Source organism: Stegostoma tigrinum, chromosome 7 (genome assembly GCF_030684315.1).
Source record: "Stegostoma tigrinum isolate sSteTig4 chromosome 7, sSteTig4.hap1, whole genome shotgun sequence".
Taxonomy (NCBI): Eukaryota; Metazoa; Chordata; class Chondrichthyes; order Orectolobiformes; family Stegostomatidae; genus Stegostoma; species Stegostoma tigrinum.
The window spans coordinates 4,718,554-4,731,175 of NC_081360.1; the positions used below are offsets into that span (position 1 = coordinate 4,718,554).

At 46.8% G+C, this 12,622-nt stretch overlaps 1 protein-coding gene across 2 annotated transcripts in view; it reads right to left on the reverse strand.

Moving 5' to 3' along the window:
* cps1 (carbamoyl-phosphate synthase 1, mitochondrial) overlaps window positions 1–12,622 on the reverse strand; it is a 217,527-nt gene that overhangs the window by 56,467 nt on the left and 148,438 nt on the right. For both annotated transcript variants that reach the window (XM_048534767.2, XM_048534769.2), the window contains exons 22-24: window positions 2,861–3,002; window positions 1,996–2,061; window positions 1,851–1,914 (exon numbers count right to left, since the gene is read on the reverse strand). In XM_048534767.2, coding sequence (XP_048390724.1) covers window positions 1,851–1,914; window positions 1,996–2,061; window positions 2,861–3,002 — 272 coding nt within the window. The remainder of the gene's footprint in view (window positions 1–1,850; window positions 1,915–1,995; window positions 2,062–2,860; window positions 3,003–12,622) is intronic.

Here is a 12,622-nt window from a genome sequence, read left to right on the forward strand (position 1 = left end):
CACATGAATTAACCACCTACTCCTATACTCACTCCTCTGTGGCACTGGAAGTAATCCAGCGATTACTAAATTTCGGGTCCTGTTCTAATAATGTCCTAATTTGCTAAATGCTGCTTTCAGGAGCTTGTCCCTTCTACTACATATGTCATTGGCACCAATACGTAACTTGATCTTTTACTTTTTGTCCTCCCTTTCAGAATGTCCTGCAGCTGCTCACTGACATCCTTGAGTGAGACAGTTCTCCCAATTTTAGCACAGGCCTCAGATGTTGATAATGAGGACTTAAAACAAATGCTGGTATGTGTTTTGAGATTGCAGTGGATGGTGGAGAAAGAGGGAACATGCTGAGTGTCACAGGCCTTTGTGACTTTCAGAAGGGTTGGTTCAATGGTATGGCTAGGACTGAAACATAATTGCTGCATTTTGCAATGGAGCTGGTGGAAGGAAAGATGGTCACAGACTGCACTGTACCAATCTATGGGGGTGAATTTTATATTTCATTGTTAAGTCCTGGTTACATTGAGTTTTCAAGAGGAATTTCCACCACAAGGCCTTTGTACGTTCTCTCACTATATATAGCCAAACAACTTATCCCTTCCCATAGTGACCCTCGCAGTCAGATTCTAGCCCCATCTTATAATGCACCATTCCCAGAACAACCTGCCAAGCAGTGGATATCAGCCAAAGGACCACAATCCCTGCTGCTGGTGCCATCTTTAAAAGCCCTTTGTGCATCCGGCCAAGCACTGTCAGACTGGAGCTGTCCTGCACAGTTTCTGGCATTTGCCCAGTCATGGCACACAGGAGGAAAATCGATGCCTGCTTTGTGAGTAGGATCCTGAAGGTCCTGCTGCATGGAATGCTGCAGAGGCAGCACTTCTCCCCTCCCTCAGGAACAGCATCAGAGACCATGACACCGGACCATGCCAGCCTGGTTCAAGAATACCACCCAGTCAGTGTAATCTCAGCCATCTGCAGAAAGAATGTTAATGATCTTCTGTACTCAGTCTTGTTCAGTATCACTGTCATCTCTCTGACATATCACTCTCAGTCTATCTCTGCTACTTTTCCCACCTTCCTCCAAGTGTCAAGCTTTATGACTCTCACGATTGCCTGCAATATCTTCCCCACTCGCTCTCACCTACCCAACCTCTGACCCCACTATCCCTTGCATGCCCTCTGTGCTGCCTACTCACTCGTTTGGAATACCACCCCATCTGCATCCACAGAAATAGCTGTACCATCCATTTTTAACTCTTCTAATACATGGCTCCCACTCATTCCAGAAGGCAAACAGCTCCCAGTTGAGTTGAAATGGTGAAGATGGACAGTGGGCTTCCTGGCATTCTGCTCTTCACCCCTTATGTTGAGAGGATCTTGAGTTTGACCACCTTGAGCAGGGCCTGGACAGAGAGTGGACGTTGCCCTACCCTTACTGTGCTGGGAACCCTGAGTGAAGGGTAATCGCTTAACCAGACAAGCTTCCTGGTTTTGTGCTTAACAGCAAGGCAAGACAGCAATACTGGGAGTCTGGTACCTGTGCCTTAGGATGCAAAGCACAAAAAAGCAAGAGAAGGTTTGGTAAGATGGGAGGCTGAATATTCATGAGGTGAGTTTGGCTGTTAACAGGGTGTTTAACAACTAGTAACCCCCTTAAACATGACCTTGCTGCTGCCTTGTGAGAATCTTGCCATGCTGCGTTTGTGAAGTATACAAGAAGGAGTGAGGCAATCTTGATGATGAAAATGGGCTTACTGGGCTCCCTGTCCAATTCTGCCACACATCCCACCACAGCCCATGTCAGTCAGACCCTTGTTAGATTCTGCCCATAACATCTTAGAAGTATTTACCAATATGATAAGGTCCACATCCCAGCACCATGATTCCGTGGTCATTGAAATCCAGGTCATGCTCCTGAAACAGAGACATTCTTCATCTATTTTTGATCCAAATAGATAGCAGAAATCAGTGAAGACTGGCCCTAATGAGGCTCACCTCTCCATGGTATGTGGAGTAGAGGTAATTGGTGATTGCTGGGTATTCTGCAGCTAGGGTATCAATCTAAAAAGACAAGAAGCAGATCAAATGAATGGCTAAGCAAGTAGCTCAGTTGAGTTTAGATCAATGCTTTAGTTGTCTGTACTCATCAAGGGGAACGTTTCCCATTCCACACCGGTCACTCAATCTTCAGATTTTTCCTCATTTATCCCTCATCAGCTCTTTCACCACTTTTGTAATCTATGCTGTCTGTGAAAGAAATTACTCTGTTTCCCCAAGATTCTCTCTCCAGGTTCATGAGTTAATCCTCAATGGTTGTTGGACATTGGCTGATCTTTTTTGGGCTCAGGACTCCATCCACAGACAAAATGAGGGCTGTTGTGGCTGATATATCCCTGAACCCAGATCAGCCTGGCACTGAACTGTCCTCACTTTTCTGCACAAATCTGGATTCAGGGAGGGTATACCATCATCCAGGGTTTGCCCCTATCCCAAAGGTAACCTCAGAGTTTTACAGCAAAGGCGGTCATTGAGCTCATTCTGCCTGTGCTAGATCGCTGGCAAGACAGTCCGATCTTTCTCACTTTCCAGTGTAACTTGACAAACAAAGCTTCTCATGCTAAACGTTCCTCACGCAGGTTGATAAAGTAGAGTGTCGCTGGTAAGACAGCAAATCCATTGGCAATTTCAATCCAGTGAAATGTACACTCACAAGAGATGGAAACAGAGTGACTGACCTGAATGTACACTGACAGGTAACTGAAACACAGTGACTGGCCTCTCAGTAAACTCATAGGCAACTGTAACACAGCAAATGACTTCTGATCACACATACACAGGCATCTGAAACACAGCGACTAACCTGTTTAATCTGTGGTTTAATGTTCCTCTGAACCCTCAGCTTCCTTGCATCGAGTTCAGTCAGGCCAATACAGTCTCCAATCTGCCTGTCAGAGAAGCCATCTTGCTTGGCTTTCAACAGCAACTCATCAGGGATGGTTTCACTAATGGAGGAGATCATAGCTGTTAAAGATCATTTAGAGGGAGGGGTTCAAGCAGAGACTCACAAACCACAGGAACATTGCCTAGGTGAGGTCTCAGTGCCAAGCAGTTTGGTATAGGTCCAATAGGAAACAGACTTTCCCACCCTAAGTATAATGGCAACTATCAGGAAGACCTATTGGAAGCTTTCTTCCTGCACCCGGTCATCTAGAACGGGCAATACAGCATTAAATAGGCCTGTTGGTAAGTAATGCAGGGCTGTTTGTGGATTAAAACCCTAGATCGGATAATCACAAACAGTGGATGTTTGCCTCATCAAGCAGCATGAATTCAGAATCTGCCACCATGTTATCAGCCTGAAAATTCAAACAATGGGAAAGGTTGATGTTCAAAGGAGAAGTCACCCTGTTGGGAGTTTTCTACAGGCCTCCGAACAGTTCCAGAGATTGTCATGGGGGACTTCAACTTTCCAAATATTGACTGGGAATACTATAGTTCAAGTACTATAGATGGGTCAGTTTTTGTCCAGTGTGTGCAGGAGGGCTTCCTGACACAGTATGCAAATAGGTCAACAAGGGGCAAAGCCACATTAGATTTGGTACTGGGTAATGAGCCCGGCCAGGTGTTAGATTTGGAAGTAGGTGAGCACTTTGGTGATAGCGATCACAATTCTGTTATGTTTACTTTAGTGATGGAAAGGGATAGGCGTACACCACTGGGCAAGAGTTATAGCTGGGGGAAAGGCAATTATGATGAGATTAGGCAAGATTTAGGGAGCATAGGATGGGGAAGGAAACTGCAGGGGATGGGCACATTGGAAATGTGGAGCTTATTCAAGAAAAAGCTCCTGTGGGTCCTAGATAAGTATGTACCTGTCAGGCAGGGAGGAAGCTGTAGAGGGCGGGAGCCGTGGTTTATGAAGGAGGTGGAATCTCTGGTCAAGAGGAAGAAGGCAGCTTATGTTAGGATGAGATGTGAAGGCTCAGTTAGGGCGCTTGAGGTTATGAGATAGCCAGGCAAGACCTAAAGAGAGAGCTCAGAAGAGCCAGGAGGAGACATGAGAAGTTGTTGGCAGATAGGATCAGGGTAAACCCTAAGGCTTTCTATAGGTATTTAAGGAATAGAAGAATGACAAAAGAAAGATTAGGCCCAATCAAGGATAGTAGTGGTAAGTCGTGTGTGGAGTCAGATGAGATGGGGGAAGCGCGAAATGAATGTTTTTCAACAGTATTCACTCTAGAAAACGACAATGTTGTCGAGGAGAATACTGAGATACAGGCTACTAGACTGAGTGGGATTGAGGTTCACAAGGAAGACGTATTAGAAATCCTACAGAGGGTGAAGATAGATAAGTCTCCTGGGCCGGATGGGATTTTTCCTAGGATCCTATGGGAAGCCAGGGAGGAGATTGCTGAGCCGTTGGCATTGATCTGTAACTCATCATTGTCTACAGGAATAGTGGCAGATGACTGGAGGAGAACAAATGTGATACCCCTGTTCAAGACGGGGAGTAGAGACAACCCTGGTAACTATAGACCAGTGAGCCTTACCTCAGTTGTTGGTAAAGTGTTGGAAAAGGTTATAAGGGTTAGGATTTATAATCATCTAGAAAAGAATAAATTGATTAGGGAGAGGGAAGGTCATGCCTCACAAACCTTATTGAGTTCTTTGAGAAGGTGACCAAACAGGTAAATGAGTGTATCAGTGATAATGGGAACTGCAGATGCTGGAGAATCCAAGATAACAAAGTGTGGAGCTGGATGAACACAGCAGGCCAAGCAGCATCTCAGGAGCACAAAAGCTGACATTTCGGGCCTAGACCCTACATCAGAGAGGGGGATGGGGAGAAGGAACTGGAATAAATGGGGAGAGAGGGGGAAGCGGACCGAAGATGGAGAGAAAACAAGATAGGTAGAGAGGAGAGTACAGGTGGGGAGGTACGGCGGGCATAGGTCAGTCCAGGGAAGATGGACAGGTCAAGGAGGCGTGATGAGGTGGTAGGTAGGAAATGGAGGTGCGGCTTGAGGTGGGAGGAAGGGGTGGGTGAGAGGAAGAACAGGTTAGGGAAGCAGAGACAGGCTGGGCTGGTTTTGGGATGCATTGTGGGGAGGGGATGAGCTGGGCTGGTTTTGTGATGCAGTGGGGGGGGGGAGGGGAAGAGCTGGGCTGGTTTTGGGATGCAGTAGGGGAAGGGAAGATTTTGAAGCTTGTGAAGTCCACGTTGACACCATTGGGCTGCAGGGTTCCCAAGCGGAATATGAGTTGCTGTTCCTGCAACTTTCGGGTGGCATGATTTTGGCGCTGCAGGAGGCCCATGATGGACCATGTCATCTGAGGAATGGGAGGGGGAGTTGAAATGGTTTGCGACTGGGAGGTGCAGTTGTTTGTTGCGAAACAAGCGGAGGTGTTCTGCAAAGCGGTCCCCAAGCCTCCGCTTGGTTTCTCCAATGTAGAGGGAGCCACACCGGGTGCAGTGGATACAATATACCACATTGGCAGATGTGCAGATGAACATCTGTTTGATATGGAAGGTCATCCTGGGGCCTGGGATGGGGGTGAGGGAGGAGGTGTAGGGGCAAGTGTAGCACTTCCTGCGGTTGCAGGGGGAGGTACCGGGTGCGGTGGGGTTGGAGGGGAGTGTGGAGCAGACAAGGGAGTCGCGGAGAGAGTGGTCTCTCTGGAAGGCAGTCAAAGGTGGGGATGGAAAAATGGCTTGGGTGGTGGGGTCGGATTGTAGATGGCGGAAGTGTCGGAGGATGATACGTTGTATCTGGAGGTTGGTGGGGTGGTATGTGAGGACGAGGGGGACCCTCTGGGGCGGTTGTGGCGGAGGCGGGGTGTGCCTCCCACTTCCTACAGACAAAGGGGGAGGCCATGGGTACCTGCATGGGCCCAAGCTATGCCTGCCTCTTTGTAGGTTACGTGGAACAGTCCCTCTTCCGCACCTACACAGGGCCCAAACCCGACCTCTTCCTCCGTTACACTGATGACTGTATCAGCGCCACCTATTGCTCCCCAGAGGAGCTTGAACAGTTCATCCACTTTACCAACACATTCCACCCCAACGTCAAGTTTACCTGGGCCATCCCCAACACAACCCTCACCTTCCCAGGCCTCTCAGTCTCCATCTCAGGTAACCAGCTAGAAACTGATGTCCATTTCAAGCCCACTGACTCCCACAGCTACCCAGAATACACCTCCTCCCACCCACCCTCCTGCAAAAATCCCATCCCCTATTCCCAATTCCTCCACCTCTGCCGCATCTGCTCCCAGGATGAGGCATTCCACTCCCGCACATCCCAGATGTCCACGTTCTTCCAGGACCGCAACTTTCACTCCGCAGTGGTCGAGAACGCCCTTGACCGTGTCTCCCGCATTTCCCACGACACACCACACCCCGCCCCTGCCACAACCGACCCCAGAGGATCCTCCTCATCCTCACATACCACCCCACCAACCTCCGGATACAACGTATCATCCTCCGAAACTTCCGCCATCTACAATCTGACCCCACCACCCAAGCTATTTTTCCATCCCCACCCTTGTCTGCCTTCCAGAGAGACCACTCTCTTCGCGACTCCCCTGTCCGCTCCACACTCCCCTCCAACCCCACAACACCCGGTACCTTCCCCTGCAACCGCAGGAAGGGCTACACTTGCCCCTACACCACCTCCCTCACCCCCATCCCAGGCCCCAGGATGACCTTCCATATCAAACAGCTGTTCACCTACACATCTGCCAATGTGGTATATTGTATCCATTGCACCCAGTGTGGCTTCCTCTACATTGGGGAAACCAAGCGGAGGCTTGGGGACCGCTTTGCAGAACACCTCCGCTCGGTTTGCAACAAACAACTGCACCTCCCAGTCGCGAACCATTTCAGCTCCCCTTCCCATTCCTCAGACGACATGTAAATCATGGGCCTCCTGCAGTCCCACAATGATGCCACCCGAAGGTTGCAGGAACAGCAACTCATATTCCGCTTGGGAACCCTGCAGCCCAATGGTATCAGCGTGGACTTCACAAGCTTCAAAATCTCCCCTCCCGCCAGTGCACCCCAAAACCAGCCCAGCCTGTCTCTGCTTCCCTAACCTATTCTCCCTTTCACCCATCCCTTCCTCCCACTTCAAGCCGCACCTCCATTTCCTACCTACCACCTCATCCCGCCTCCTTGCCCTGTCCATCTTCCCTGGACTGACCTGTCCCCTCCCTACCTCCCCACCTATACTCTCCTCTCTACCTATCTTGTTTTCTCTCCATCTTCGGTCCGCCTCCCCCTCTCTCCCCATTTATTCCAGTTCCCTCTCCCCATCCCCCTGTCTGATGATGGGCCTAGGCCCGAAACGTCTGCTTTTGTGCTCCTGAGATGCTGCTTGGCCTGCTGTGTTCATCCAGCTCCACACTTTGTTATCAAGGTAGATGAGAGTAAACCGGTTGATGTGGTGTATATGGATTTCAGCAAGGCATTCAATAAGGTTCCCCACAATAGGCTATTGTACAAAATGCGGAGGAATGGAATTGTGAGAGATATAGCAGTTTGGATTGGAACTTTGCTTGCTGAAAGAAGACAGAGGGTGGTAGTTGACGGGAAATATTCATCCTGGAGACCAGTTACTAGTGGTGTACCGCAAGGGTCAGTGTTGGGTCGATTGCTGTTTGTCATTTTTATAAATGACCTGGATGAGGGCATAGAAGGATGGGTTAGTAAATTTGCAGACGACGCTAAGGTCGATGGAGTTGTGGATCGTGACGAAGGATGCTGTAGGTTGCAGAGAGACATAGATAAGCTGCAGAGTTGGGCTGAGAGGTGGCAAATGGAGTTTAATGCAGACAAGTGTGAGGTGATGCACTTTGGTAGGAGTAACCGGAAGGCAAAGTACAGGGCTAATGGTAAGATTCTTAGCAGTGTAGATGAGCAGAGAGATCTCGGTGTCCATGTACACAGAACCTTGAAAGTTGCCACTCAGGCTGACAGGGCTGGTCAGAAGGCATACAGTGTTTTAGCTTTTATTAATAGAGGGATCGAGTTCCGGAACCAAGAGGTTATGCTGCAGCTGTACAAAACTCTGGTGCGGCCGCACTTGGAGTATTGCGTATAGTTCTGGTCACCGCATTATAAGGAGGATGTGGAAGCTTTGTAAAGGGTGCTGAGGAGATTTACTAGGATGTTGCCAGGTATGGAGGGAAGGTCTTATGAGGAAAGGCTGAGGAACTTGAGGCTGTTTTCATTAGAGAGAAGAAGGTTGAGAGGTGACTTAATTGAAACATATAAAATAATCAGAGGGTTAGATAGGGTGGATAGGGAGAGCTTAGGGTTGGGCAATAAATGCTGGCCTAGCCAATGACACTCTCGACCCATGAATTAACTTAAAAAACGATCTGAAAGCATCTATGAGAAGAAAGCAGAGTCAACATTTTGGGTCCATTGGCTTTTCATTGTACTGAGAGCAAGTTGATGGGTTGTAACGGATTCCATTTGATTTGCCCTCTTTTCATTAGTCAGAGAATAATAGGGTAACATTTTATTTTTCCAACATTTCTTCACTTGCTTTCCTATTTTCAGTCATCCATATTTTGTCATCTATCAGAAGGAATTCGTGGGATGAGAGCATCACTGGCTAGTCCAGCATTTATTGCCTATTTCTAATTGCCCAGAGGAAAGTTAAGAGTGTACTACATTGTCATGAGTTTCAAGTCACATATTGGCCAGACGGAATAACGTTAACAAAAACAGAAAATGCTGGAAAATCTCAGCAGATCTGGCAGCATCTGTGAAGAAAAGAAGCAGAGTTAACATTTCAGGTCCGATGAACTTTCCTCAGAACTCAGGATAGCAGGTTCCTTCTCTAATGGGTATTAGTGAACCAGACTGGTTTTTCCAGACTCTTAATTCCAAATTTTTATTGAATTCAAATTCCATCTGCCACGGCAGGATTCAAAGCCGGGTCACCATAACTCAATCTGCGGGTTAACAGTCAGTGATGATACCACGAGGCATTACCTCCCCTTCCAGACCATGAGGTTACAAATGGGATAGAACACACTTCTACTACCACTGACAGCCAGCTTTGAGTGACTACATTAAATTATTTGATTCACCAAGGTTCTAAAATGAAGCATAGTATCCTCAGTAAAAAGCTGACTCTAGGCGGGCTTAGGAGTGGTCACTCCTGCCTTTAACTGCTGGAGACAGATGTATCATGGATTGCTAAGATCGAGAAAGTTTTTCCTTCACTTCAATTCTCTCACCACCTGCCACAAGGTTAGTCTGGTCAGTAATCTTCAATCATGTGATTTTATGCCACATCATGAGCTTGGGTTTAAGACAGACTGGTCAGGGGTAAGATAAAGTCCAAGAACTGTGTTCGGGCTTGGGCTTCATAGCAACACCATCTATTATTCATTAAAATTAAATACTGCTATATATGGTAATCAGAGATATATCAACCTTGGATTGGTAACCACATTAGATTGGGCTAATGTATGTTCTTTGAGTGTTCATGTACATGTCCTCATGTCAGTCTATCATAGAATCTAAGACAATCTAGTCTAGCTTCATTCAGTGTAATGTAGTCTGTTCTAACTCTGCCCAGACCGTGTTATTTACACTATGTTACATCATTACTAGGGTAACGTTCCAGGATCCTGATACCCTTACACAACATTTATGTCCTTAAGGACTCATGCAGATTACTCAGTTGTCATGCAACTGGGCGATTCTTGATGACTGAGATAGTAGGAACTGCCGATGCTGGAGAATCTGAGATAACACTGTGGGAAGCTGGATGAATGCAGCAGGCCAAGCAGCATCAGAGAAGCAGGAAAGCTTGACGTTTCGGGTCCACGGTGTGAAGCTGGATGAACACAGCAGGCTCTTGATGACTGACATTTTGAAGGGAACTGGCATATAAATACTGTGGCGACAAGAGTAGGCTAGATGCTAGGAATATTGTGGTGAATAAATAGCTGAGGTCCCAGTCCTGGTCCCTGTGGAACTCACTTATTACAATCTATCAAGTTGAAAATGACCCATTTATGCTATTTCTTTTCCCTATGATTTTGTGAATCCTCTGCTCATGTTAATAAATCGCCATCAATACCATGAGCTCTTGCAAAAACCTTTAATGCAGCACTTTATGGAAACCCATAATAAACTACATCTACTGGCTTCACTTTATCCATCCCCCTCGTTACATCCTCAAAGAATTCTGATAAATGTATTCATTTCATAAAACCATGTTGATCTGCCCGATTATAGTAAGCTACTACTTCCTTAACAATGGATTCTGACACCTTCCCAAGCACAGGGTCAGGCTAACCAACCTGCTTTCTATCTCTCTCTTCTCTGCTTCCAATCCACAGGACCATTCCTGGATAAAAGGAAATTTGGGAGATAACAACCAACCCCATCACAAACCATAAGATGTAGGGGCAAAAGTAGGCTATTTGGACATTGAGCTTGCTCCACTGTTAGCTGATCTGATAATCCTTATTCCACTATCCTGCCTTTCCCTATAGCCTTTAATCCTCTTACTGATTAAATCTCTGTCTGTCTCAGCCTTGAACACACGTAATGACTCTGCGTCAACAGTCCTCTGTGGTACAGAATTCCACAGATTCACTAGCCTCAGAGAAGTGAAAATTTCTGCAGCCATTTCTTTTGAGGCCCAAAGGGTGCACAGCATTCTGATTAACTTGTCTCTATTCAAACTTTTGTTTAAATTTCTTCTCTTCTTCCTGCTTCTTATTTTCGTATTCTTCTTGGGATGCTCCATGTCTCCTATGATGATCGTTATTATGATTATTAGCTCACAATGAGCGAAACTGCCTTGCTGCGTGCCTTACTTTTTATCTGGTTCCACAGTGTAGATGGATACAAATGACTTGTACAATTTCTCTGCCATTTCCTGTTTCTTATCATCACTTCTTAATGAATCAGAGTCATAGAGTTATACTGCACAGAAATAGGCTCCTTGGCCAACCAGTCCATGCTGACCATAATCCCAAACTAAACTAGTCCCATCTGACTGCATCTTGCATATATCTCTCCAAACTTTTTTTATTCATGGATTTATCCAAGTGTCTTTTAAACACTAACCCTACCCACATCCACCACTTCCTCCGGAAGTTCATTCCACACAAGAACTGTGTAACTCTGTGTAAGGAATTGCCCTTCATGCCTATTTTATATCTTTATCCTCACACCTTAAAAATACACCTCCTAGTCTTGAAATCCCCCACCATAGAGAAAAGACAACTGCCATTCGCCTTATAGAACTTAGAACATAGAACGTAGAAAAGTACAGCACAGTACAGGTCCTTCGGCCCACGATGTTGTGCCGTGGAATAATCCTAATCCAAAAATAAAATAACCTAACCTACATTCCCCTCAATTCACTGCTGTCCATGTGCATGTCCAGCAGTCGCTTAAATGTCACTAATGACTCTGCTTCCACGACGACCACTGGCAAACTATTCCATGCGCTCACAACTCTCTGGGTGAAGAACCTCCCTCTGACGTCTCCTCTATACCTTCCTCCTAACACCTTAAAACCATGACCCCTCGTGGCAGTCAATCCTGCCCTGGGGAAAAGTCTCTGGCTACTGACTCTATCCATGCCTCTCATTACCTTGTACACCTTGATCAGGTCACCTCTCTTCCTCCTTCTCTCCAGAGAGAAAAATCCAAGCTCAGTCAACCTCTCCTCATAAGACAAGCCCTCCAGTCCAGGCAGCATCCTGGTAAACCTCCTTTGCACCCTCTCCAAGGCCTCCACATCTTTCCTATAATAGGGCGACCAGAACTGGACACAATATTCCAAGTGTGGTCTCACCAGGGTTTTGTAGAGCTGCAGCAAAACCTCGCAGCTCTTAAACTCGATGCCCCTGTCAATGAAAGCCAAAACACCATATGCTTTCTTAACAACCTTATCCACTTGGGTGGCAACTTTGAGAGAGCTATGCACTTGAACACCAAGATCCCGCTGTTCCTCCACACTGCCGAGAATCTTGCCTTTAATCCTACATTCAGCATTTAAGTTCGACCTTCCAAAATGCATCACTTCGCATTTATCCAGGTTGAACTCCATCTGCCATTTCTCAGCCCAGCTCCGCAGTCTGTCAATGTCTCGCTGAAGCCTGCAATAGCCCTCGATACTATCAACGGCATCTCCAACCTTAGAGTCATCAGCAAACATACTAAGCCACCCCTCAACCTCCTCATCCAAGTCATTTATAAAAACTACAAAGAGCAGAGGCCCAAGAACAGAGCCCTGCGGGACACTACTCAGCACTGACCTCCAGGCAGAATACAATCACTCTCTGCCTCCTGTCAGTCAACCAATTCTGAATCCAGACACCCAAATCACCCTGTATCCCATACCTCCTGACTTTAATGAATGAGCCTGCCATGGGGAACCTCATCAAATGCCTTGCTGAAGTCCATGTACACCACATCCACTGCTCGACCCTTGGCAACCTGTCTCGTGGCTTCCTCAAAGAACTCAATAAGATTTATAAGGCATGACCTGCCCCTCACAAAGCCATGCTGACTCCCTTTAATCACACTATGCTTTTCCAAATAGTCATAAATCCTATCCATCAGAATTCTTTCCAAAACCTT